This window comes from Lonchura striata, chromosome 4, assembly GCF_050655825.1.
Source record: "Lonchura striata isolate lonStrDom1 chromosome 4, ASM5065582v1, whole genome shotgun sequence".
NCBI lineage: Eukaryota > Metazoa > Chordata > Aves > Passeriformes > Estrildidae > Lonchura > Lonchura striata.
Genome location: NC_140706.1, coordinates 38605257 through 38631622, shown reverse-complemented (window position 1 = coordinate 38631622; position 26366 = coordinate 38605257). Strand labels below are relative to the sequence as shown.

At 35.3% G+C, this 26366-nt stretch overlaps 1 protein-coding gene across 3 annotated transcripts in view; it reads left to right on the top strand.

The window, feature by feature from the left end:
* TLL1 (tolloid like 1) overlaps window positions 1–26366 on the top strand; it is a 126130-nt gene that overhangs the window by 82220 nt on the left and 17544 nt on the right. For all 3 annotated transcript variants that reach the window (XM_021555681.3, XM_085578004.1, XM_085578005.1), the window contains 8 exons: window positions 1885–2000; window positions 6212–6314; window positions 7480–7596; window positions 8509–8654; window positions 14517–14712; window positions 16137–16262; window positions 19172–19332; window positions 22049–22229. In XM_021555681.3, coding sequence (XP_021411356.3) covers window positions 1885–2000; window positions 6212–6314; window positions 7480–7596; window positions 8509–8654; window positions 14517–14712; window positions 16137–16262; window positions 19172–19332; window positions 22049–22229 — 1146 coding nt within the window. The remainder of the gene's footprint in view (window positions 1–1884; window positions 2001–6211; window positions 6315–7479; window positions 7597–8508; window positions 8655–14516; window positions 14713–16136; window positions 16263–19171; window positions 19333–22048; window positions 22230–26366) is intronic.

The window sequence follows — 26366 nt, the reverse complement described above, 5'->3', positions numbered from 1 at the left end:
AAGAATTTACAATTCAAAGATAAATATGGCAAAACACATGAAGCCCAAGTGCATTTAATAAATCCTGATTGTGCTAATTCTTAGTAGAAGCTATCTACTTACAAGGTTTTTTTATGCTTCTGTTAGAGATGTTTCTTAAAATAATTTAAATTTGATAGAGAGCTCCCAGGAATTTAATAAGCATAGAAGGTAAATTTTCATATTTAATAGCTTTATTCTGTAACTCCTAGGGGAAAAAAAAGAGTTCCATAACTCTTTTTTCAGCTTAAAAGACTTTGTTTTAGGTCTATACACATCTTCTGTATATGGAACATTGAATGTTCCGACGTAGACTTAATGCAACCGTGGATGAGAGAAAGAATAACAGAGGGCTCTAAAAGGGGTGAAAGGAGTACTTGGATTCTTGTGGATGTCCCATCTTTAGGCCCTACTGTCCTCTACTCCAACAATTTAACTTCTGGCTTTTTCTGAAGTGCTTTACTTATGCACTATAAGCTACAGCACAATTCACCAGCTCTGGGGGAACCGAGTTCAGGACTCTGCAACTTAAATGTCTGCATTCATTGTTATGTTAAAAATAAGGTGTGGTTAATGACAGAGCCTTTTCACTGAAAGAGCTTTGTGCAGAAATATCACTTGCTGTGTCTCTCTGCAATTTTTTAAAGATAAACCCACATTTTTTAAATGAAGTGAGGAAAATATTTCCTTTTCCTGTTTCATTTGTAAAGGACACTGTGATGGTGCCATTACACTTCTTGAGGACCACACTACTGTTTCCTTTCTTTTCTCATCATGATAACCATTTGAGTGTCAGTGAGCATATTTAATGCCTTGAATATAATTTACACCTGATATAAGTGTAGTTGTCCGATCACATCTTAGATGCATTTTAACAAAGCTGTGTTGTCCTTTTGTCATAGGCAATCCTTTCCTTTGTCGTCTTTTATTTAAAGATTTTTCCAGAACACTTATAGTTCATTGATATTTTGATTACATGGTTGCTCACCTGCTGGCAGTGGTAGCCCTGTAATTTGAAAGCATTGCAGATCTGATTACATTGTTACTCATGAGATAATATCAAATTCATATCTTGTATCACACCTGCAAAATCAGGGGGTGAAAAAATTTGATTAAGGTCAAAAAAGATGACTAAGGTGCAGCACCCTACCAAAATCAGTTTTAAGGGTGGAGAGTGGCAGTAACTTCTAATGTTATATTTTAGTGTGAAGATGATTTATTAGCCAGCATCTAGCAGCATGATTGACAGGTGAGAGAAGGATGATAAAAGCTTCAATAATAAAGAATATAAAAGCCTTTGATATTTTAAGGCTTTATATTTGCTTTGGTTTTATTACTTGTATCTCTACAAATCACTCTTACTAAGAGACTGTCAAATATAGGATTTAGTTTTTTATACCAACACAAATAAGTGAGTTTAGGTCAGACCAGTTTTTTATGTGGGTAAAGGACTAAATTAAATGACACCACTGAAAAAAATTCAGTGTGAGGCAAGTCATATTGTGCTAGCATTTCTTTTAGTTCTTAAAGGATGTTTACCTTTTTTTAATTACAAAAAAGGTTCTATATATAATATTGCAGTTGATTGACAGCAGTGATATTTTTTAAGGCTGCCATAATTTTGGTTATGTCAGCAGACAACACACAAGTGAAATAGTAAATGGAATAAAAACATCCTGCATAAAATGGAATGAATGTCAGATTTGCTTAAAACCATGGCTTTTAATAAACTGTAAACTAACTAGTTTATTTTCCAATCTGCATCTGCAGTGAGCTAAATGTATTCTGAGTAGATATTGGAAAGATGCATTTTTCTCTGCTAGGCACATTAAATTTTATATTTTTACTGTAATTTGTTTCTTTCAGCCTGTGGAGAAACACTGCAGGAATCTACAGGCAACTTTTCTTCTCCTGGATTTCCAAATGGCTATCCTTCCTACACACACTGCATATGGAGAATCTCTGTGACCCCAGGAGAGAAGGTATTTTAACATTCCTTTAGCTAGACACAGATACTATTTTCAAAGTAAAATGTTACTTTTTTGTTTAAGTCCAAATGATGCATATTAATTGAAAATAATGGTGTGTCATAAAAAACTGGACCATGGACTATGTACTATTGACTTTGATATGTGGCATCAGAACCATATCATCAATTCAATGGACATGACTTCAATCTGCTGTATGCTTGCACCATGAACTCCCTTTAAAACTGGCTCCCAGTTCAATTTATGGTTCAGTATAAAAGTAGAAGACAGGATTCAGGCTCCTGAATGATCCATTTTCCAGCATGGGCTTGGGCAAGCTGGCTGAGCTGTATGGGGCTGTAACTAAGGAAGTTCTTAGTGTGTTCAATAAGATGTTTCTAAAATTAAACCATAATAACATGAGTAAAGAAAGTGCCATTGTGGGTGTTACCTGGAATTGGTTCTAGTGCATATAGTTTTAATTTCTGGAGATCAATTTTATGGGAAAATGAGTGGGGGGAAAATGGGCTTGGTGAGAGCCGTTTGGAGAGAGAATTGTGCCATCCAAGTGACAGCAAAACCTCTCCTCCTTGTGTGCACTTTCAAAATGTGCTAGCTAAATCTCATTTTAAATTATTGGCTCAAATATCAGCCTGCTTCAAAACAAATAAGGATAGAGGGAAGGATAAAAAGCTTTAGCTGAGACATAATATGCAGGAAAAAGGATGTAAGTTTCCTTACATGAAGCAGTGGCTAATATCAAGCAGTCAAGTACTAAAGACAAAAATACAGAATTCAAAGACTGAAATACAGAGCCTAACATTTCAGTACTGGCAAGTTAAAATAGGAAGACTCAGCACTTGCCCCCAGATATTTCAGTCATTTGTCTCTGAAGTCTCCCACTCTGTATGAATCGGACATTTTTTTCTCCTGATTGTGTTACTTTGTTCTGTGTTTCTTTCAGGTCAGGGCCCTTGTAGGCACCAAGAATATATACTCTTGTTGTTCTAATAGATCTTGAGGAGCTGTAAGGGCATTTGCTACTGTGGTGAATGAAAGAAAAGTAATTTGGAGAGTGTTTTTACTCCTCTGGACAAGAGCCAGAGACAGGAGGAAAACTAAACACTCTCTGCTGGGAGGAAAAGGGTGGCTCAGCAGGTTGACAGGGAAAAATTAGGAGATAAATAAGAGAATGATTGTGCAGGAGATGAAAATTACTCTAGAAATTGAATTTGCATCCCCATTTTTTGTGTTACATTTTAGACATTACTGCGATAACAAAAATAATGGCTTAGGTTTTTTTCCACAAATCCATTAAAAAAAAAGTGTGTTCATCTACAATTATTTGCTCTTGAAAAAAAATACTTACATCTGAGTTAATGTTGATGTTTAAGTATTTATAACATACTCCAAATTTGTGTAAACCTATCTATAAACACCAGTGTAATATTAATATGTTTGTAATCTAACAAGAAAAATAGTCTTGAGTTTTTAACCACCACTGAAGCTTTATTATACTAGACAAAATCTAATGGGGGAAAGCCCCTATGTTGAAGTCAGCAAAGTGAGAGGACTAACTCCTCTCCCAATTTACCTGCTGACCCAAATGAGGAAAAGAATAAGCAGAATTTTCTAGTTGAAATTTTACATGACAAGTCATGTCCATAGGGCACTGTTATTACCTCCGAACTCTCTAGTCTCCGTATAGTTCAGTAAGAATAAAGTAAATTGTATTTGTGCTAGTGTCAAAAAGTATGTTTGTCCATGCTGTTCCCATAGGATATTGGCTGTCTTGGAATAAAGAACCCTATTTACAGCCATGAGGTCTAAATATTAGCTAAAGCATATATCATGATACCTTGGACAAGCATTATACTTGATCTAAACTTTTCTCAGTAAATGGTGATAACACTTTCATATAATGAAGGGAAAATGAAAATACATTCAAATTTTTGTTCCTTTGCTGCTTTAGCCTTGATAGATCTCAGGAATATTGTGTGGTGATTAGAGCATGTGTAAGTGCATCATGCCATGTTCTGAAAGGCCAATGAGCACTTTAGTCACCTAAAAATAAACTGGAAAGGCTTTGCCTAGCTCTTTTCTATTTATTTTTTGAGATTTAGCATTCTGTTGTATGAGCATAGTTTGGATGACTTCTATCCATGCTCCTTTCTGCAAGTAAAGGACTCTTCTGATCTTTGATACCCAGAAATTTTATGAAAACTGGAACTGCAGTGGCATGCACAAGTTTTGGAATTCCCTTTATTCACAAGGCATGATGAATTGCCAAGCCAACATAAAATAATAAAACAAGGTAGTCCATTGACATTTTACTTTTGAGACTTAAGACTACATGGTAAACTACAGCTATAAAAGCTGTACTCAATATAATATACACAGAAAAGTCTTAGAGGGAGGATGGTGTTATTCATGCTCTGTGCCCCCAGCCAGAGTGAATCCTACTTCTGGCGTGTAGAAATTTTCTTGGCACAGGGAGAGTCGCAACCGTGCCAGTGTTTTATTTGAATTTGCTTTTTTGAATAGGTTGCACTACTTCTGAATTTTCTTTAATGTTTTACATGAACGATAAAACAGGACAGAAAAATCCTTGATTGATATGGTAAAAAATGCCACCTGCAGAAACTTAGGTTCATATTACTCGTATTTGTTGTATATTTTGTGCTTTCTTGTCTTGGGCAATAGGAGGTATGATATATTCTCTTGGAAGCTGCGGTAGCACAATCAAATCTGCTGTGTAATCAATAATTCTTTAATTGTGCTGACAAATACCCATTGATTGTTTTTCCTGGGAAGCCTCTCAGCAGTCCTGTCCCCTTGAACAGGCTCTGCCTTGTCTGTAGCTCGATTTAATACTTTGCAGAATAGCAAATCAGAATCTTAAATACATTTAAACTGGTTTGGTTTATGCCCAGAAATCACGCTGTGACAGACTGGGGGTTCTGCCTATGTACAGCTAATGAATTCTGGTCAGTGTTAAGAAATTGCTGTATCATCAAATACCTTGGCATATCAGAGTGAGAAAAGGCTGTGAAGGTTATTTCATGTAGTTTCAAAAGCAGGAGCCATTGAGGAGGCTCATTAAATTTTAACCGTTTCCATTTAGATAGCAGCACTTTGAGACATTGACATGATCACAGCTATGTGAAACCATCCATTTCCCATCCCTATCTGGGACACTGAGGCTTGGAGAAAGGTGAATTTCCAAACAAAAACCAGAGAAGAAATCTGATGTTTCAGCTGTGTCATGGAAAAAGGAAAACTTGGCTAAATGCAAGCAGAGATACATGCTTACCTTTTAAGAAAAAAGAAAGTAGGTATTTAGAGGGAATCTGAACTGCAAAGTGGATGGTTTGAGGAGTACAGAAGTTTTTTTAAGTTGGTGTGGTGTCTTTATTTGAAGGAAGAGTTGAAGGAGAAAAATTCTGTCAAGGACAGAGAATTTCTGTGTATACGAGAAGTTTATGGCAGTTTAGGATTAATATTTTGAAAACATGGATAATGTAATTTAATGTCAGGGTAGCCTTGTTAGTAAGTATTGAAAATATGCCTGTTTACAGACATTCTCAATTACACTTGGAGTTCAAGTTCAAAAATTCCAGAAATGCACAGAACTTCAATTTCTGTATAAAAATATTTATTATAGTTTCATTAGGAATCATTAAGGGACTGTATACTGTTTCTTATTAGTGAACTTTCTTTCAGAATTGCTGTCCAACACTGTCAACATTTATGTCTGAAAGTAAAATATCTTGTCAAAACAGTAGTAGGAGAAGCACAATTATTTATTTTTTTTTATTTGCAGCTGATTATATTCAGTGCTGGTTATAGTCAAAATGTAATAGAAGAGGAATTGGCAGAAGAATTGTCAAGTAACATACCTAAAATTATATTGCTCTTATATTTTACCTAATTAGCATTTTCAAATTTTTATTTCTCAGTGGAAAGCCTCCTGTGAGCAAGTAAACGTGAGTCATTTGTCTTGAATTTGCACAAATATATATGATTCAATACAATAAAGTTTTCATGTTCCCAAGAAACTTTTACTTAGTCAAAGAAATAATTGAAGAGAGGATAATTAAATATCTGAATTGTTGGAATTCCATGACAGGTGACCACTCTGGCTTCAGTTCTTCAGAATGTTGTTGAGATTGTTTTTCTCTTATTTACCACACATTATGTATTTCGGCCTTCTCATCTGATTGCAGATAATTTTAAACTTTACCACCATGGACCTTTACAAGAGCAGTCTCTGTTGGTACGACTATATTGAAGTAAGAGATGGCTACTGGAGAAAATCCTCTCTGCTTGGTATGCAACTGTTTAACACTGCATTGTCCACTGCACCACACTCATTGGGCTCAGTGGACCTGCTGTTGAACCCACAACAAACTTCTTGGGTTTCAGGTGTCTAGAATGGATCTAAACTTGGGGATGGGGAAAATACCCTCTAAATGGCCTTGACTTCAAACCTCAAGCCTTAAGTTTGCTGCCATTATTCAGCTGCCATTGTGGAAAGATGACAACTACAAAATGGGCGAGCTTTTGCTTTGCTTATGGATATTGAATTATGAATCTGGCATAGTTTTTTTTTTTTTTTTCAGAGAAATAGGGAAGAAGTGTACAGACAAATCTGTAGAGCTGATGGGAAATGCATAGGTCATGTGAATATGTACCTACTGTAAAGCTGTTCTCATGAGCTCTGTGCCTGTATGCTTAAGATTGTGAGATTGCCTCTCTTTGTTCTGTGTGTGCCCTTCCCTGCTCTTTCAGAGAAGAGAAAAGCAATAGTGAATTAAGTTTGAGTTGCAAATGAAATGTAAAAGCTGTACTCATCCTATTTTAATTCAGAAGGCTGGTGGGAAGATTTCACCTCCTATACTGCTAGTGTCCAGATAGAGAGGACAGCTCTCTAACAGGAATGTCTATTTTCTTGGCCTTGAACAGTAAAAAAAGAAGAAACAATTAAGACCAGATAATTATCCTTTTCACCTGTTCTCTCTCAACTAGAAGAACAGAAATTTTACTTACCTAGGCAGACTTGAAGAGGGTAATGTAGAATAGGTAATTTAGATGTTACTTTTTGAATCTCTTTGGCCCTTGGGCACAATCAGTTGTATTACTGTGACCTACATTGGTTCCTTTTTTAAGATTAGTACTCACTTTTCCCTTCCAAAATGCATGTATTTGCATGTATATAAACCTCTAACAATATTTTTTTTCATTAATTCCCTGGAGGTTTTATGCTTGGACTTTTGAGCCTGACTACAATAAAAAGTTCCAAAAGCTTTGTAATAAAATCTTTGTGTGTTAGGTCCTGATCTGCAGAAACACATGTGCTTAACCATAAGCGTATGGATAGTTCCACTGAGTTGGTTCTGCTACTTCTGCCTGTAATGTTAAACACTTGTATAAATGTTTGCAGCATTTGGCTTCAGAGGCGCAGAAAATGCAGTTACTGGTTGCATGTTTTTAGGCAGGTTTTGTGGTGACAAACTGCCAGAAGTGCTCACATCCACCGACAGCAGGATGTGGATTGAGTTCCGCAGCAGCAGCAACTGGGTTGGAAAGGGTTTTGCAGCAGTTTATGAAGGTAAGCCTCTTACAGCATTAAAAATAAATTGGTTATGGAAGAATGATATTAACCAGATACCTTTTGATATTAATCATGCCCCACCAAAATTAACATACGAATTAGTATTTTATCACTAGGAGACAGTAGGTGCTAAATTACTAGGCAGGGCTTTTAGAAACTCCTCCTGTGAGCAGATTTCAGCTGAGTTCTTTCTCAGGGAAATCACTGATAATAATCACAAACATTTTTTACTATCTTTAATTTACTAAATATGCATGCTCTTTTGTTTAGTGTTTGCAAAGATTTCTGTGTGTATTTTCTGTTTATCCTTCAGAAGAATCGGCCTTATATTTTCCATATATTCTGGGCAAAGTTAAAAAAGGCACCCTTGCACATTGGTTATATTAGCAAGTCAACATTCACCTGTTTAAAATAGAACCTGTACTTTTCATCAAAATATTTTTTAATTTATATTAACTGTTTCTTCAAACTGAATGCAAGCTTGAAGTGATAAACTAACTGTAGGTTAAAATGCATAGGTCATTTATAAAATATGAGATCTTGCTTTCATTTTTCTCTTTCTAAAGGTTAGTAAATATCAATGAAGAATGTTTATTAAGTATATTTCATGGGTGAACAAAAATTTAATTATTTTGACTCTTTAAATATATTCTGTAAAATGTATAGGTTCAGATTATCCATGATTACAAATTCATCCTCGACACTGTATACATGTTTAGAGCTATTATATTTGCTAACAAAAGTATATATAATGGTTTAAATTTATTGTGTTTTCAATAATTTATCCTTGGTAGATTTAAGTATTGTCCAGAACAATTTTATTATTAGTTTTGAAAATGGGAGCATATAATGTCACTTTGGGCATGGGAAAATGTCATTATTAACAGTAAAATGTTATGCTTTTATCAGCTATTTGTGGAGGTGAAATCCACAAAAATGAAGGCCAGATCCAGTCTCCCAATTATCCTGATGACTACAGACCAATGAAGGAATGTGTGTGGAAAATAACAGTTTCAGAAAACTACAATGTAGGATTAACCTTTCAAGCTTTTGAGGTAAAGCTTTTTAACTAATCTCAGACAAGCATCTAGTGGCTAAGTGACAGTGAAATTTAAGGGGGTATTTATTAAACCTGTGAATGAATTTAAGAGTTCTCTCTGAAAAATTAACTCCATAATCCATGAAGTTTCTCTTCCCCAGAAATTTTCAAAATTAAAGGTTTTTTATGTTACCTCTAATATTTGAATTAGAATGTTAAAATTACTGAAGATAGTCACATTTTACCAAGTGCATCATCCAGCTCAGCAAGGTTACTTCAATATTCTGTTAAATAACTAGGACTTTTTTTCTCTGCTAAATCTTATTTTCAAAAATGAATACATAGCTGGACAAAAAAACCCACTGTGTTCTTTGGCTTCTGCTTTGAAAAGAAAAAACCCTAAAATTAATATTCAGCTCGCAAACCTGTATTTAACGAGGAAAGAAAAAACATGTGGTGAGTTGTTGTAAGTGTATGTTTTTAGTGTTCATCACGCTGTGTATAACATTGCTAAACTGTGGTAAACTATTACATAAAAAAGAATGAGTAATATTTTGTGTCTGTTTTAATCCTACACAATACACTGGCTTGAACTTTGTAGATAACTCAAAAGTATGCTACTAAATTTAAATTGTTTTATTTGAATATGCTTCAGCAGTAAGGGCACGAAGAACGTTTTTTAAAAATCTGGGCTTTTTGGCTTTATGTTGTACATAGATTTAAATACCAGTATAGTAAACATAGATGTAATTTACAACCTGGTGCTTTAGTCTTGCAGACAGATTTCAAGGTTATGGCACATTTTTGCTCTGACTGGTAGAAAGATTTGAGCATGACACAGCAAGGAATTGGGACTTCATCAGCAATTATGAATGTAAAGTAGAGAAGTTTGACTATTTTTATGGATTCTACTGAATTTTCCCCTTTTTTAAAATCCTGAATTAATGTCAGTTCTAGGGCAGACAAGATCAGCTTTCCCTGATCTTCTGAGTTCGCATGACCTGGCTCAAGATTACTCACCATTGTATGTTTGTCTCTTTATTTAAGCCCTGTTGAAAATGAAAGTTTTGAGTACTTTTGTATAATTTACTGACCAGATATGGGGCTTTTCTAGTCTGCCATTGCTGCTCAGCATTTTTTAATGTGATGGCAAGGGAAATTAACCTATTCCTCTTCAAAAGAATCTTGCTGTAATATTTGGTTTGGATGCAGTTGATCAGCAATGGTCTACATGGGCTTAAACTGATCTCAGTTCAATAGCATCACTGGGAGAATTAAACATCTCTTCCTATCTTTCAGGACCTTTTTCTAATCACCAGGTTAGGGACTATTTACAAGTGTGAAGATGGCATGCTTATGCCTCACCATGCAGGAAATAACCAGAAGCAAAGGACCAGCAAACAACAGAACATTTTAGTAGACAAGTGATTAAGGCCTTAGGAAGAAATATCCAGTTTTTCCTCCAGACTGTTTAGTATTATGGCACTCTCTCTAGAGGTGAGACATGTGGACTAACACCTCATAAGAAGAAAGAGGAAATTAAGCAGAAATACAATCAGGGGAGTCTCAAGTTGGGGCTTATACTTCATATGTTTTGAAAAGAAAAAAATTCCAACAGTAGGGACTTGAAATACTTTCCCAGGGAGAGTCTGAGCTGTAATTCCAGAGTGGCAAGATGCCCTTGAGCACCAAATGAGGTACCCCAGACAGGCACAAGACTGTTATAGCTGTCTTTGTGGCATTTCTTACTGGCTTATCCACTGGGCTCCCTGCTGAGGATGGGAGTTGCTTTGGGAGCTGCTCTGGAGTGCCTGGACATTCACCACTGGGTCCAATTTCCATTTCTGTTCCCAGCTCTTGAAGGTAGGTGTTTTGGTTTATGGTACTGAGTCCTGCTCTGGACTGAACCCTTGGTGCACTGCCCAGTAAAACAAAAAGTTGTTTAAAAATCACTGTTCTTGGTGCCAGGTGAGATAGAAAAAAGTAAATGTCAGGCCAGAGAGTTATTGCAGTGTGTTTGTGAGAAAATTACTTCTCTGTCTTCTGAAAGGTACAGTTAAGTAAGAGGAATTCTCATTATCCCTATGCAATACTAGAAAAAAAATAACTGTATAAATAACCTTCATTCTGGAATGAAAGCACTAAGGAAACTGAGAATTTCAAACTCTATCAATGAGTCATCTTGTTTTGCCTGCTGTGGGCAACACATTTTCTACTGAGTGCAGGATTCTGCTTTCTTATTTGGCTGCTGTAATTTCCCCTGTCTGTGTGAGAGTAGAGATGTTGGGACTGGGAACTCCATATTTTTCATTGTTACTGTCACCTTTACAATATTGTTCTTTGAAAATTAGCAGGTTTTTTTTTTGTAAGTTTGTTTGCTTTTTTATTTAAGAACTCTTTTTGGCACACAATCTCTCCAGCTAAAAAAAAATGGAGGGTTTGTAGAGCAGATTCATATTAATCTTCCTCATTTGAGTGACCTTGTTAAATTCTTTGTAGATAGTGATCATTTAAATAATTTTTACATAAATCAGGGAGTAAAATTTATTGATCTACTGATTTCACTAGGCATGTATGGCACTTTTTATGACTGAAGTCTACAGCCAGAAGCAGATATGTTTACCTGTATCGCAGTTTGATTTATGAACAAAGAACTTAACAATGACAAAAATTTTGTAAATATTTTTCCTGCAATAGAATTGCTCCCAAAATTGCCATTCATATCCTTTTTTCTCTCTCTTTTTTATATTTTGTTTTCTTCAGTTTTAGGGTTTTTTGCTTGCTTGTTTTAATTTTTATATTTTATCTTCATTTTTTCCTGTTGGAGAAGTGCTATAAGACAAAGGCACTCTGGATGTTTATTTGTTTTTTTGTGGGTTTTTTGGTTTGTTGTTGTTTTTCTAAACCTGAAACTATTTATGAGGCCTATTTCTTTGAGAAGGGATGTAGAGAATGTCTCTGGCTTGCCATTTCCCTGGGAGATTTCATATTTTCCTGCTCTTATGTGCCTGCTTTAGTAATTTTTCTGACATTTTCTTGACTTATTTCTCTGATGCCATTTAAATTCTAGGTTTCCTCCAAGGCCTTCAGGAGCCAAGGTTATCTTTCAGATTCCTAGAGGAAATGCATTTTTCTGTAAAAACTTTTTAGATATTATTTATTTTCTAAAATTTGCTAATATTCTGCATATTTCTTCTCATCAACATGTAGTATCACGTGAATATCTTGTGAAATTTTAGTGCTCCAGTAAACAAGATTTATAGGATCAGTCCAGTTACAACTGAACTCACCAGGTGTCCTTTCATTAACTGGAAGAGATTTTCCTCAAGAAACAAATAGGAAGTAGGAAGAAAAGAAAGATATACAGAAAATATAGGAGGCAGCAGGAGGAATAAGAGTCTATTGCAAGTCTAAAAGGCCTTTATATAGCAGCGTTCCCAGATGATAGTACCACATAATCTTATAACCTGAGGTATGGAAAAAACCCGCAGATTTTATAATATTTTCTTTCACTGATTACCAAGTACCAGTTATTTCTCAAAACTACAATACTTCTCTGGTAGTTTACATATAGGTGTAACACTTTAATATTGATAATACTGGCATCACTTGCACTAGTAGTAAACAAAATATAAGTGAATATGGCAGAACAGGCACCTTTCAAATGGGTTTTATTGTAACTCAGTTGCACTTTGCAAGTTGGTTGATTCTTATAGTCTTAGCAAGTTTAGAAACTCCTATACAAAATGTATTTTTAGCTCTTTTCTTCTGCCCAAAGTAAAGTGATTCTCAGAAAAGAAATTACTAATTCACCTCAATGGAAAGTTGGCACATGTAACTCAGAGCCACACTTGGCTGGGGGATAATCATAATTTCCATACTGCCCATAAAAAATGGAAACATGGAAAAAACTGATGTTAATTATATGTCTTGAGTACTGAAATTACTACAGATGTGTGGGGAAAATGCACAATTCCTTCATTGATATTAGTGAGCTTTGGACCAATTCAATTCTCAGTTTTGACTGAGATTACAAGGGAGGCTTTATTTCAAATTAGAATATGATGTCATGAATTTATTATTTAGATTAATGAAAATTTGGAATTGATATTATCAAAAACTTACCAGTGCTCGTGTACTGCATTAGTTGCATACAATTTCCACTAAAGTCAACAATAGGTGGTTGTATCCCAAATCTTCCTGGCTTTCCTCACTCATTCCCAAACTCTCTCCCAAGCAGTTCCTGAGCAAAATACTAGGAAATTCAATAAATTGCAAAACTGTTAGTGACAGAGGAGTGTGTGGGAGAAAATTATGCATGTAAATGCCTGGAGAATTGGAAATTTGGAAAGAAGACAGAGAAATGTCTAAGTGTGTAAGTGCCATATTTTGATGCCACTAAAATGGCATAAAATCAAACAGTTCTTTCCCCCCAGTTTTCTCTCTTACATAAGAAATCTTCTTGTGATAAGTGGAAGCTCCTTAGTCTGTGGCCATTCCTGAGCTTTATGTTGGTCATGATACACAGGTAAAGCAGAGAACCAGTAGGTACTTCTGCTTACTTGAAGATTAGGTACAAGAAAAATGTTCTCTGGAGATCAAATGTAGATTTTTTTCTGGGCTTAGTTTAGACTTTATTGATTTAACAGAATGTAGATGTGCTGAATTAGATCTGAGGCTTTCTCCAACCCTTCTCCTTGTCTGTGATCCCATCTCCCTCCCCATCCTCTCTATCCCTAAGCTTGCCTTTCCCAATTCAGTCAGTTAGTTTAACAAAAGTGTTCTTATATGAATTATTTTTGAATGCTTGGATCTAGTTAATTCTGTTATTAATAAGACTGAGTGATGTGAAATATTCCAGCAGTAAAATGACCCAGCTCAAGAGGGTTTTTAATTCTGTTGAGAAAGGCACACTCTCAATAAAGACAAGCACCATAAATTATCTGGTTTCTGGACAAGGTCATGTTTGGGCTGCTACTGCTTTCCTCTCTGGTGCAATTCCCATTCTGATCAACTCTGCAAATACTATTATGTAAAGAGCACAAGGCTCAGTACTCAAGTAGACATGCACACATGCCCACTCACATATTAGTCTATGTTTGAATGTCATCCAGCAGAAAGTTTAAATGGAAAAGGGAAATTTTCAGATGTTCCAGTTTCAGTAGGTTTCTCCATCAGTACAGCGAAGATTCACTCACTGACCCAGAAAGTCAAAAGAAATCAGGAACCTGAAATCAGGAATTATGCAGGAGAAACTTGGCTGCATCAGCCACAGAAAAAAATAGTCTCTTTTTGTCCTCTGTTCTCTTGTTAACTTACGAGCTGATCATTTTAAGTGTGTGTTTGGATCTAATTTTTCAGATGAATCAAATTCCTTACACACCTCAATTTTTTACCTTTGTCCTGCAACATCAGTGAACAGCAACAAATGCAAAATTTTTCTCTGTCTGGAGAATAAAGGGATGTTCTAAAAATCTTATCATATTGATGAAAATTGAGCTTTTTAATATTGCTAAAATGGTGAATATTTCTGACCTGTTTAGTTGCTGAGCCATTAATCTTCTTTAGTTGAGTGTACATGAGAAAAGAGGACTTTACTTGAGATGAGAGTAGAAGTTTAGCAGAACATTAGGAAGCTTAGAGGTGAGCATGTCTTTTTTAGTTTTTTTCCCAGTTAGACTGTTGTGTCCTTAGCAATATTTAAATTATTTTTGTGTAGAAAAGAAGTATAGTCAAAATCCATTCAATTATGTTCATCTTCCTGCTGCTTGAACCCTAAACAGAGATCTTAACCTTAACATTGAAAAATTTAAATTCTTTTTGTTATCTGACTGACATTTATGGTCAAGTAGGTCATTTTGAAAATTGTGTTTTACAGATTGAAAGACATGACAACTGTGCATATGACTACTTGGAAATCCGAGATGGAACAAATGAGAACAGTCCTTTAATTGGTCACTTTTGTGGCTATGACAAGCCAGAAGACATTAGATCTACCTCTAATACCCTGTGGATGAAGTTTGTTTCTGATGGAACTGTTAATAAAGCAGGGTTTGCAGCTAACTTTTTTAAAGGTAAGTATTTTGGGACAGCTGTTATGAACAGCTTATCACTTCTTGGACTAGGAAAATTATGAAAGTATGTTAAAAATATTTCTCAATATTTTTTTACTAATAAAGTGTATTGTCTCTAGAATAATTTTTCCTGGGCATACAATTTATTTCAAACAAAACAATAGAGATTTTTGTGTCTCCTAGTAAAATGTGTCCAAGGAATGAAGGAATATATTCAGCACAACTTTCTACTGTCTTCAGGTTCAGTTAATCAACTTCTGATTAATTTAATTTTGTAAGAAAGCAGCACTTTTTTTACATTGTGCTGTCAAATATAAAGTTAAACAGTATAATTGCAAATGGCTTTTTTTTCCCTATTTAAGTATTTTTTTCTTTTCTTTGTCTAAATCTTGTCAGATTTTTTTCTTATTTATTTTCTGGATTGTTCTGCTTTATCATTTTATTGCTCTCTCTAAGCAGGGAAAAATCCCAAAAGAACGGAACAAAAATCATATTTAGCAATAACCTCATAGTCTTCCTTCAGTTATGGGTGTTTTTTTGGGAGAGGAGGATGTCATACAAATGCAGCTATGCCTGAAGAATACGATGCATGGAAAGTTGTCATTTGCACACAGCGCTGCTGGTGGCACAGTTAAAGCCACTGGCATTGGTGTGGCCATGGTGACACCTGAAGTACAGGTCATGCCACCAGGAAAGCCTTTTTGCTCTTTTGAAAAGAAGCCATCTTTTTCTAATCCTCATAGTTTTCATTGTAGACAATTATAACTTTGAAGGCTATAGGCATGAAAGTAGGAGCACTTATTTTTTTTTCCTGAGAAATTACTTGTCCTGGTGTAAGAAAACAATATTCCAGCATCCGAGGAATATTTCAGTAATGAATCTCATGGGCATATTTCAGAGCTAGTAGAGAGAACACACAATTCCTTTCCCTCCCCCAGTCCTGATTCATCTTGTTCCTTTTAATATCAGGAGAATAAAAACCTAGGATTTGAGGATTCTGTTAATCTGTTTTTGGGTATGAATTCAGGATAATGTACAGATTGATTCTGAGGGAGATAAAGTGCCCTTCAAGTGACCCTACTGTGGATTTTTCATTTTTCCTTCAATACTTTGTACAATCTTTAGATTATGGCTGCCTGAATTACTGTATGCTGCACACAAAGTGCTTATAAATTAGTTCTGCAGCTGTCAGTAGATATTGTTAAAAAAACACAACAAAACAGACCCTAGAAAGGAAAAATTTTTATTTGCTCTGTTGCAGGCCTCCTTAGCATTTGAAAATCCTCTAGTCAGCAACCACAGTGGTTTATGTAGTGCATCTTATATTGGCATGCATACATTTTCTGGGTTAATATTGATCCAATAGTTACAGCTGAGGAAGGTAATTATTTAACACATTTTTGCATTCTTGCCTGTCTTGGCAGAGGAAGATGAATGTGCCAAACCTGACAACGGTGGCTGTGAGCAGCGCTGTGTAAATACCCTGGGCAGTTACCAGTGCGCCTGCGATCCTGGCTACGAACTTGGTCCTGACAAGAAGAGTTGTGAAGGTACAGTGTGCTGCTGGCTTATGGGCTTTTAAAGCTCTCTGAGTGCCATTGCCTGAATGAAATGCTACACGTTTCTTAGGCTCTGTCTGAACAGCATGAGATCTGTGGAACCCACCCTAGAAAACCAGTGCTGTCCTTTTAGTAGTCATGCCAGAGCCATGTTTGTCCCATGCCTGTCAGCAACTTCATTTTGCAGATTTTGCTGTTCATCAATCAGGAATGGTACAAAGTAGGACTTCCTACCACTTATTACACTATTCTTACTCACTAAAGCAAAGCCTCTCAAGAAGACAATTACCAGCAGAATAATGTGCCACTTTCTCAGAATCAGTTTAATGACCCCTTGGACCACCTCTGACTGGGATGTGCCTGGGAAGCTGGCAGGTCTAAAAGAGAAAGGTCCTCTATTTTAGCTCAAAGAGAGAGGAATCCTCTCCATTCCTAGTCACACTGTGGGTTTTTCTTACTTTACAGGGTGAGCAAAGTGTGTTCAAATAATCATTTGGAGAAAAAAGAAAGAGATAAGTGGAAGTCTGTATAAACATAGGATTGAACTGAGATAAGATTTTTCATTCTATGCATATTTCATATCAAAGGAAAGAACCACAAGCTCTTGATCATTATGCATCAACTATTGTTTGAGTTTTACTTATAGACACCAATAAATCAAAGATTGCACAAATTTATTCTTAGCTCATCTGTTTGACTAGTGAATGGATTTTGAAAATTGGGGTGCTTGAAGTCCTGGTTTTCTTCTGATGCAATTCACTGGTCTCTCTTTGTTCTAATTTCCTGTCTTTAATTCATTTTTTTCACAGTTTGGGGTAGTTTTGCCTAGTTTCTTTGCAATGCCTTTTTGTTATTTTGCTTTTGGATCTGCAGGGTTGGTTTTTTGGGTTTTTTTTTTTTTTTTTTTTTGTTTGGTTTTTTTTCCCTGTTTCTTGTATGTTTGTGTGAGCTGGTGGAAGTCCTAGATTAAAAGCATGTTAGATTGTGGCTCTCATCAAGCTGGTCGGGTTTTTTGGTTGTTTTTCCTCCCTCCCCCACCTTTAATAACAAGAACATTGGAAAAATAATTTATTTGGATGTCTGCACATTAAGTAGACAATAAGAAAATTAGTTTAATCAAAATGGGGGCCATGAAGACAGAGGTTTGCTTTCTGGGCCTTTGATCATCAACCCCAGTTTATGTAAGGAATTGAGTTTAGTCTGCTTGCTGACTCAAGTCAGAATATTAGAGAAGTCTTTCAGAATTCTCTTCTGTCTGCATCTGAAAAATAGAAAAAAAATTGCATTCCTGGCACCCAAACAGTAAAGCAACTCTGTCAAAAGAAGTCATTCTAAGCACTGCAGCGCACTGTAGAGTGAAAACCCTGAGCTATCCATAAAAGTGTATGTGTTTGTTTCAGTTGAGGTGGCACTCACTATATGTAGATAGTACTTGGAACTGCTGAATCAAAATTACTGTGTAGTCACTGTGAAAATTCCTTGTTGTAGTTTGGGCCTTTGCGGGGTGAGCTAGCTGTATTAATTCATGTGAGTAGGTGCCTCAAGTCAGAAACTTTGCCCTATGCTTCACTGCAGTGTTGACATGCACAGAAATTTGCTTTATGATCTTCTAATCCAAGTCTCCATCAATGGCAGCATATTAGAAAGGGTTAAGATTTTCTTTTTTCACTATTTCCACATTTCCTGCCCTTGCCTCAAGGATCAATAGAACAATGTTTATAAGCAGAAATTGAAATCTGGCAGTAGTTTCTCTGACCCAGACTGGATCATTTGAGAGGACAGCTTGTGTCATCTGGGTACATTCTCTAAATCTATGTCTGGTCTCTTTTGATACACTGAGATGTGACCAAGGGTCTTAGTACAGCCATTCCCATCAGATTACTTTTACATGTATACCAAGAAGTGTGCTGCATGGAATACTAGGGACCAGGAGAAACACTGGTGTGTGTCTGAGCTGACAAAATGAGCCTTGACACAGTAACTGCTGAATTCTCCCAGCTGTGCTAGATGGAGTAGATGCAATATGTGATATCATCAGCTAGACTGCAATAGCCAGTTTTTAAAGCATTTGGTGTTAGCAGAGAGCAGTTGAGTAGAGCTCCCCCCTTCAGCTCTTTGGAAGGAGATTTGTGGATGATTTCCAGGGCTGTCACAGTGCTGTAATGGTTATCAATGTAGCAGAGTGTGATTGAGAGCTTCTCTAAATCCCTTTACTTTCCCTAGGAAAAAAAAAAAATGCACAGATGGAAAAGATTAATGAGTTTATCCTTTGCTAGTTGAACTGCATTCAAGAACGTAATACAGTATTTTTCTGTTTTATGGAGGTGATTATTTGGCATATATTTGGAAATAAGAGGCATTTTCTCTCTTTATGGGACATCCATGATTCAGCAAAAGCAATTGTGACTGAAGTGTATGTGCCTGTTCTTCTAAAGAAGTGACCCTACCTAGTAACCTGTTAGGTTATGGGAGGTGTATACAGCCATATGAGCTGAGACAGGTAGGGCTGATTCTGATCAAGGAGAGAAGCACATCTTAAGTATCCTTCTGTCAGAAGAGGGATGGTCAAGGTCTTAGGGAGGGCAGTGAGGTCAGAGGGCTTGCATGGGAAAGGCTGTGAGAGAATAACCAGAGTCTTTGGAGGGAGGGGAAAAGAATGACCATGATAACGCCTTGTGTAGTTCTGAAACTTATCTCTGCCCACAAACCTGCAAGCTGTTGAAGATAGGGGCTGTCTTTTTCTCTTTGTTTGCACCAAGCATGATAAAGCAAGATTCTGATTAGTCTGTCTGGGCATTGCAGCATATAAGTAATGAAAGGACTGATTCTTCTCAGCATGCTTCTGTTTACAGTAAAACACACTGCCAGTCAAGAAATTGTGTTCTTTTTTAATTTTACAGCTGCTTGTGGAGGACTCCTGACAAAGCTAAATGGGACTATAACCACACCAGGGTGGCCAAAAGAGTATCCTCCAAACAAAAACTGTGTGTGGCAGGTGGTTGCCCCAACGCAATACCGAATTTCAATGAAGTTTGAGTTTTTTGAGTTAGAAGGGAATGAAGTAAGTAACCGTGAATGAAGAGCTGCACAACCTGTTATACTCTAAACGGTTTCACAAGCATTTGAAAATAGATATTGTCTTGTAAAACCCTTGCTGACCTTTCATGTGCTGACAATAAGCATGGATATTCTTGTTTTCATTTTGGGACTGTTTCTGGATTCTTTCAAAACAAACATGGGAAGAATAGCTCTCTTTTACATATCATCTAAATGTATATGTGTTACAAGAAATTTTTAAAAAATGTTCTCTGCTGAGTCTCAGCTGACTTTTTTATCAACAAAATAAAACAGAGCAAATGGGGCTGAAGCATATTGGAAAGAATTCAAGAGAAGAAAATCTGGAGAAACCAAATCATCTTTACAGGCTGACTACAAAAAATACACGTAAGCTGTGGTTAGTGATGGAGTGAGGGAGCATTTAAATCACTTGCAAGTGTCTCTCTAGGGGAATACTTTGAAATGAGCAGTACCAGAAATAACTTGCAATAGAACAGCAGCAGTTTTTGAGCTGGGCAACCCCCAGAGGCATGGGGGATCTTCTGCCCATGTAGGAGGAGGAACAGAGCAGAGCCCTTCATGTGCTAAAGGATACTTCTTACAGCTTTAAACAAAATTGTGGGGGTTGCAGGGCTTTTTTTGGATGATAAGCAATAATGTGGGTTTCAACATTCATTTCAGCTTTTGTTCTGCTTTGTGGGCAATTCTTTGTCATATCACTGAATTCCCTGACCACACTCCAGCCATAACATGCTGTAACCACTGAGTTTATATGCACATTTTTTTACATGGCATTAAGAACACAAATTCCAGGATGTTATTTCTGACATTTCTATTTATTTCGAAATAAATTTGTAGCAATGTATTTAGTATAAAGATGCCCACCTTTTGGGCAGAGGTATTTGAAGGGACAAAATCTGGAGTTTGATTTATAACTAAGAACCAAACCAGCCATGACTTCTCCAAAATATCTCAATATTACTTTCTGTGGCAGCAATGTCAGATTTTTTCTCCCATAATTTTTTGGAGTGGGTTGTCAACTCCATGAAATTCCAATTTTCAATGATATATGCAAGTTACATTCATGTCCTGTCATCATTATTACTGAAAGTGCAAGAGATGTAATAAAAGCTTAAAAATCCCAAAGAATTAAAATCTAATTACGATTTGATCAAGTCATAAAAACCTTTTTCTCACACTTTCTTGGTACATGGGCAAGATTTGCAAGGAAAACATCTGGCATGTAATAAAATTAAATAACTTCTCTAAGGTCATAAAAGACATGTAACATAAGCAAATAGAAAAATTCTAAATGTGTTTCAACAATCAGAACTGGAGTTTGATCATCCCGTGTGCTACTAAATCTTGACTTCATACTGTTAAATAGTAGTACTAAGGATAGATGCCTGTGAAAATCAGAAGAAACATATAATATCTGGAATATTCTAATATATTGTCTAAATCTATGCAACCATAAAAACCACTACTGTATTGCTGGAATTGTTAGGATTTATCCATGTAAAGAGCAATATTGAAAATCACATGCATTATTAGAAATCTGTCTTCCAGTTAGTATAGATCAGCATATGCCAGTAACTCAAGTTTTTGAATCTTTGTGTTCTTTATACTGTACAGGAAGAGTTTCAACCAAATTAGTCACTTTTCAACTCTGCCACATGTGAAAATTCTTCCAGTGGCAGTAAAAGTTAAATCTACATCTTCAGTGTATTATATTAAAACCAACTGGAAATTATGACAAATTTTCATATATAGAGAGAACAACAAAGGCCAAAACATCCTTTTCTGTTGTTTCCTTCCAGCTCCCCTGACACTTTCTTTTTTTTAGAAATTGCAATTTTTCAAATACAGCTTGGATTTAATGGACCAATATAAGCTCTGTCCTGGCCAATGTTTTCTCTTAAACTATTAATTGCAGACAACTAGGACATTTTTGATTAAATGATTGATAGTTGAGCCTAAGAAGCTTAGAAGTTTTTGGCTGGGTGGCTTTAAGTTGACCAAGGGATTATGCATTGAAAGTACTATCATTAAAACTAAGCCTTGCATAAGACTTCTTTAATTACATTATATTACTTTATTTTAACCTTTTAATGAAATGGCATGCATCCTGGTCCAAATTATAGCTATGCTGCTGTTGGTGAAAGTTGCATGGTTTTAATAGTGGAAAGTTATATATTTGGAAAAAAATTAATATATCTTAAATGTGTAATGATGAAAACTTACCTTATAAGTTTCTAGGTGAAAATTAACTTTTTAAAAAAATCTTTGAGATGCAAACAGTAAAAGGTTTGTAGGTGTGGAGAATGTGGTTTATAGCATGCAGATTGGTATAATTTTTAGGATGAATGTTTCTAGATTTTCATTTATGACTATGGAATATTTGCTTTTTAAGTTAAGTGGAAATGCTTCTAAGCATCTTGAAATTTAGATATTAAACATAGGTCAGCATTTATAAAAATATAAGTTGGAACGTAATTCATAGTATAGTTATGTGTTAGTGACCTTAAAACGTTCTTACCTAAAATCAACAAATGTAAGAATTTACAAATGCTTTCAGAATCAGGAGAAAGTGAAGGATATTAGTAATTTATTCTTCAGCAGCTATATATATACTGATCAGAATTCTGGCATTTGTAAATGGCATCATGCTTTTATTTTGATTGGCCAAATATTTTTTCTATCTTTCTTTCTTTTCTCAGGTTTGCAAGTACGATTACGTGGAGATTCGCAGTGGCCTTTCCTCTGATTCCAAGCTCCACGGCAAATTCTGCGGTACAGAAGTGCCTGAAGTTATCACCTCTCAGTACAACAACATGCGCATTGAGTTTCGCTCCGACAACACGGTCTCAAAAAAAGGCTTCAAGGCACACTTCTTCTCAGGTATGGAAAAGTGCCCTTGTAAGTACCTCTGGGTGTCCACTGACTAGGTGGTGACCACAATTTTGGGATAAAAATGAGTGGCTTCTTTGTTTATGGTTTTCCTGGTAGCTTTGAATTAGTTTTATTTACATAAACATAAACCACTCTCCTGTCTTAAAATACCATTTTGAATTGTAATGTCTGTAGAAAATATATGGAACATATCTATATGTACTTAAATAACAGCAGAAGCAAGTAAACTTTGTGAGATACAAAGGAGGACAAAAGAAAATTTACTGTGTTTCTATATTTTTATTAGATTTCTTTTATCCTAAGTTTTGTTGTTATTTTTTTCAAATCCCAGTTGTAAAGTGATGCAAATTGCACACTGTGTTCTCTTGTATTTTTTCTACTCAAGTCTCTTAATATATTCCATTTGTTGGGAAATTACCACTTTGTTGTACAACATTTGTTTAACATTATGGTTACATCTGTGCCAAACTTTGCACTTCTTAATGTTTTGCAGAAGAACAGGGTTTAAGATCTTGATCTTGCAAAAAAAACCTGTGTTTTTTTATTTATGAGTTTAATTTTACTGAGGGAGATCAGAGCGGTGGAAGTTTATATCATATTAGGACTTACACTGTTGAATAAAGTTACACATAAGTGAAGCTTAAGATGTGAAGAAATATTTGCTCAACAGTGAGTGGCCTCTGCAATTACCCATTTAGTGAGGAGTATAGAAATCTGGCTCTGGCAGGAGACCACTCAGTGTTTGTAGAAAAGTTTGCTTAGTATTTTTCCTGTGTGTTTACACACACATATAGGGATAGGTAACTTACCTTGTGTAAAACAACAAAAAACACCAGTTCCATCTACCCACCTCCCTAAACCATATATCAAACTGAAGAATTTGGACGTTGAATTGTGCCCCAGACTTTTTGATAGCAGTGAAAAATCTGAATTTGGAGAATCCTGATTTCACTTAGCATGCAGTAAAATATACTAGCATTTTCAGCATTTGTTTGCTTAAAATATTTTATCAAAACTGAAATGAAAAAGTATTGGTTACTGATATAACTAATAATTATGACTAATAAGACTCTGTATAATGTGTAAGGAATATGGTTTGAAAAGTGAAAAGATATCTACCATGGCAAACAGTTTAGACTTTAAGTATTTTCTTATTATATGACTGTTCTGATGATTTTATTAAGCATCTATGAAAGATGGTAAGAGGTGTTTTGTCTCATACAAAGACATAACAAACATTTAATCTCTTTTAAGTATATCTCTTTGCTAGTAATCACATTTCTCTGTTCATAATGTTCCAAAGATCCATCTTTGCCCATAGTAACACTTTTTACTTTTAAATTTATGATTTAGATTAGCAAGAAGCATTCAAGATTTACTCATTATTTGTAGTAAATACATATGTGCACACAACAGAGCTTCCTCCTGGAGGCACACAACTAGTCATTTTATGTTGGTCTAGTTGTGCCAGCAGGAATTGTCACATTGACTTTTGTAGGAAAACATGTTCAAGTTCTAAAAACTGCAAATGAAGTTTGTTAAATCTTCTTAAGATCTTGCAGATATTTCAGATAAGACTAGCAATGATAGTGTAGTAATTTATATAAGCTCTGTGGTTCAGAATTTGTATTTTTTGGACATCCTGGTCATATCTATAGTCAGTTAAATTTTGGTTTTTGTTAAAGTAATAGTTCATCTTCATAGATGTATTTATTTATTTTGCTTAAGTGACTTTTTTAAAATGAGTGAGTTCCACCAATGCTGTATCTTGGGGAAAGACTAGACTAAAGATCATGAATTACAAAGCATAACGTTGTAATTCTTCAGAACTAATTTTTCCCTTGTATATTTCAGTTCTGAATGAAATGTTATCTTTCTCTCAAAAGGTAATTGCAATAAGAAATGTTTTAAGGATGTCTTTAGTCAGGCATAAGTTTGAACTAATTAATTTTTTAATGAATAGAATGCATGATGTGTCCTAGATATAGTCTATATCTAATATCTTTAAAAAAGAAATGGTTTGATATAGAAAGCCTTTGAATCTATAAGTATGTAAATTTACTGAGTGCTTCATAATCCATTCCTGCCAGCATTTCATGAGTTCAAATATCTGAATATAATATGAATATTTTATTTTTATTCTTTCTCAGCTATCTTCCACTTGTTCTAAATTCTAGCATGTTCCATTCTTCTATGTCATCTGTCTTTCTCTGTTTGACAATGTTTTCTGATTAAAACAAATTTTGTAATGCTTTATAGAAATCAAACTTCTGAATTTAAATTCTCTAAAGAAGATGTCAGCTCCAAATAATTAATCAGACATCTTAGGACTGTCAGAAAACACTGTTACTTTCTCATTCCTGAATTCCTTAATATGGGCATAATATGCTGTTGATCTGTCAATGAGGAACAGACTTGAGACTTCAAGAATTTTGTCTTTTGGTAGTTGATGGCATGATTTTTCATCTGATGATATGTTGGTTTTTTTACCTGTTTATATGTATATTAATCTTCAGAATACAATAATTTTAGAATGATATGTGGGTAGAAATACTTAGACAGTTGATTTCAGGCATTTACCAGTTTTATTAATTGAATCACAATAGATAAGTGTGGAATAAGTGTGTAAGCACTTAGTTATAAAGTCATAAATAATGAAAAAAAAATGTAATGAGTAAAACACTGCATCTTGCACTCTATTCACCAGAAAAGGGATGCAATGCTCAGCAAGATAAACAGGTGGATAAGTTAAATTAATGTGAAGTTTAGGAACTGAAAAATGTTCCTCAAGCACAGCCAAAGAATTACTCTTTTCATCAGCATCTCTTTTGGTGGTGGATTCTGCACCACAGCTAGAGATGAAAAAGCATGGCCCAGCTCCAGCTTAGATGACAGAAAGCAGTTTTTGGGTGGTTGAAACCTGCTGTGATAAACTGTGAAAGCAAACAGTGACATAGGTCAACAGATGACCTGCATTAGGAAGGTATTTATGTTGATAGAAGACAACATGTAATTATATTTTTGGCTGTAAAATAGTGTTAACAGCCAGACAGGTGCCACTGGAAAGTGCAATTTTTTTTATTTTCAGCATTCTGTAAAATTTACATTTGATGGGACAGCTCTGAAGAAAGCTCAGTTTGGGGTCTCTGCAGGGATCTAACTAAACTACACAGACTCTATTGTATATTTATAATCAAGATTCTCAAATAAAGGGAGGAAACTAGGGAGTCACTATATATTATTTTAAAAAATTACTAAAACTTATTGGAAATGGATAATAGGTTTCTTAACAAAAAATTTCCAATAATTAGTTTTTTATTCTGTCTTCTGTCCTCTGTCTCCTGATTTTGTTGTAAGACCAAGACCTAGGACTAAGTCCCTGCAGGACTTAGCACACACTGCTGGGCCTGTAAGACTAGAGAACTATTAAATAATGCCAAAAGGATAACAATTATATATATTTATATATGATTTTTAAATATGCCTCTTTTTTTTCTGTGATCTTTTTTGAAAAGATAAGCTAAGGATTAGTCATAGTTTAACATTAAATTGCTTCCATTTATCATAAATTTCAGACTTACTTCAATGTTTTAAATAAACATGATTGATTCTTTGCATAAATATTCAAAATATACAGGGATTTTGATATAATGTAGAAATGAGGTTTGTTGGGACATCTCTTCTGGGGGGTGATTCATTGAGCAATTAAAAAGAGAAAGCTAGAATGTTTCTAGCCTTGAACAAAAACTCATCTCTGGTGCTATCCTGGTACATTTTTTTCCACAGACAAGAAAGCTGCCTGCAAAGAGAAAATTTTTGTTTTTGACTCTTGCAAGGACTTGATACAGGTCCCTTCAGGCCGAGTGCGTATTATTCACAGACTGGTGGCCTCTGAGGGTCTCAGAGGTACGACCGCTTGTCCTCAGAATGATTCAATCTATTATTTTCTTGAGAATGGATCTTTCCTTTTTCTGAGTTCTGAAATGAGAAAAGAAAGAAAGTATCCATTTAAAACTGGGGGTACTCATTTCCATCTGTCAGCATAACAAATGGCTTTGTTTTTACATGGCAAAACATTTGTTCTTGTAACTAATACAGACTAATTGTTTTTTTTTTTTCACAAAT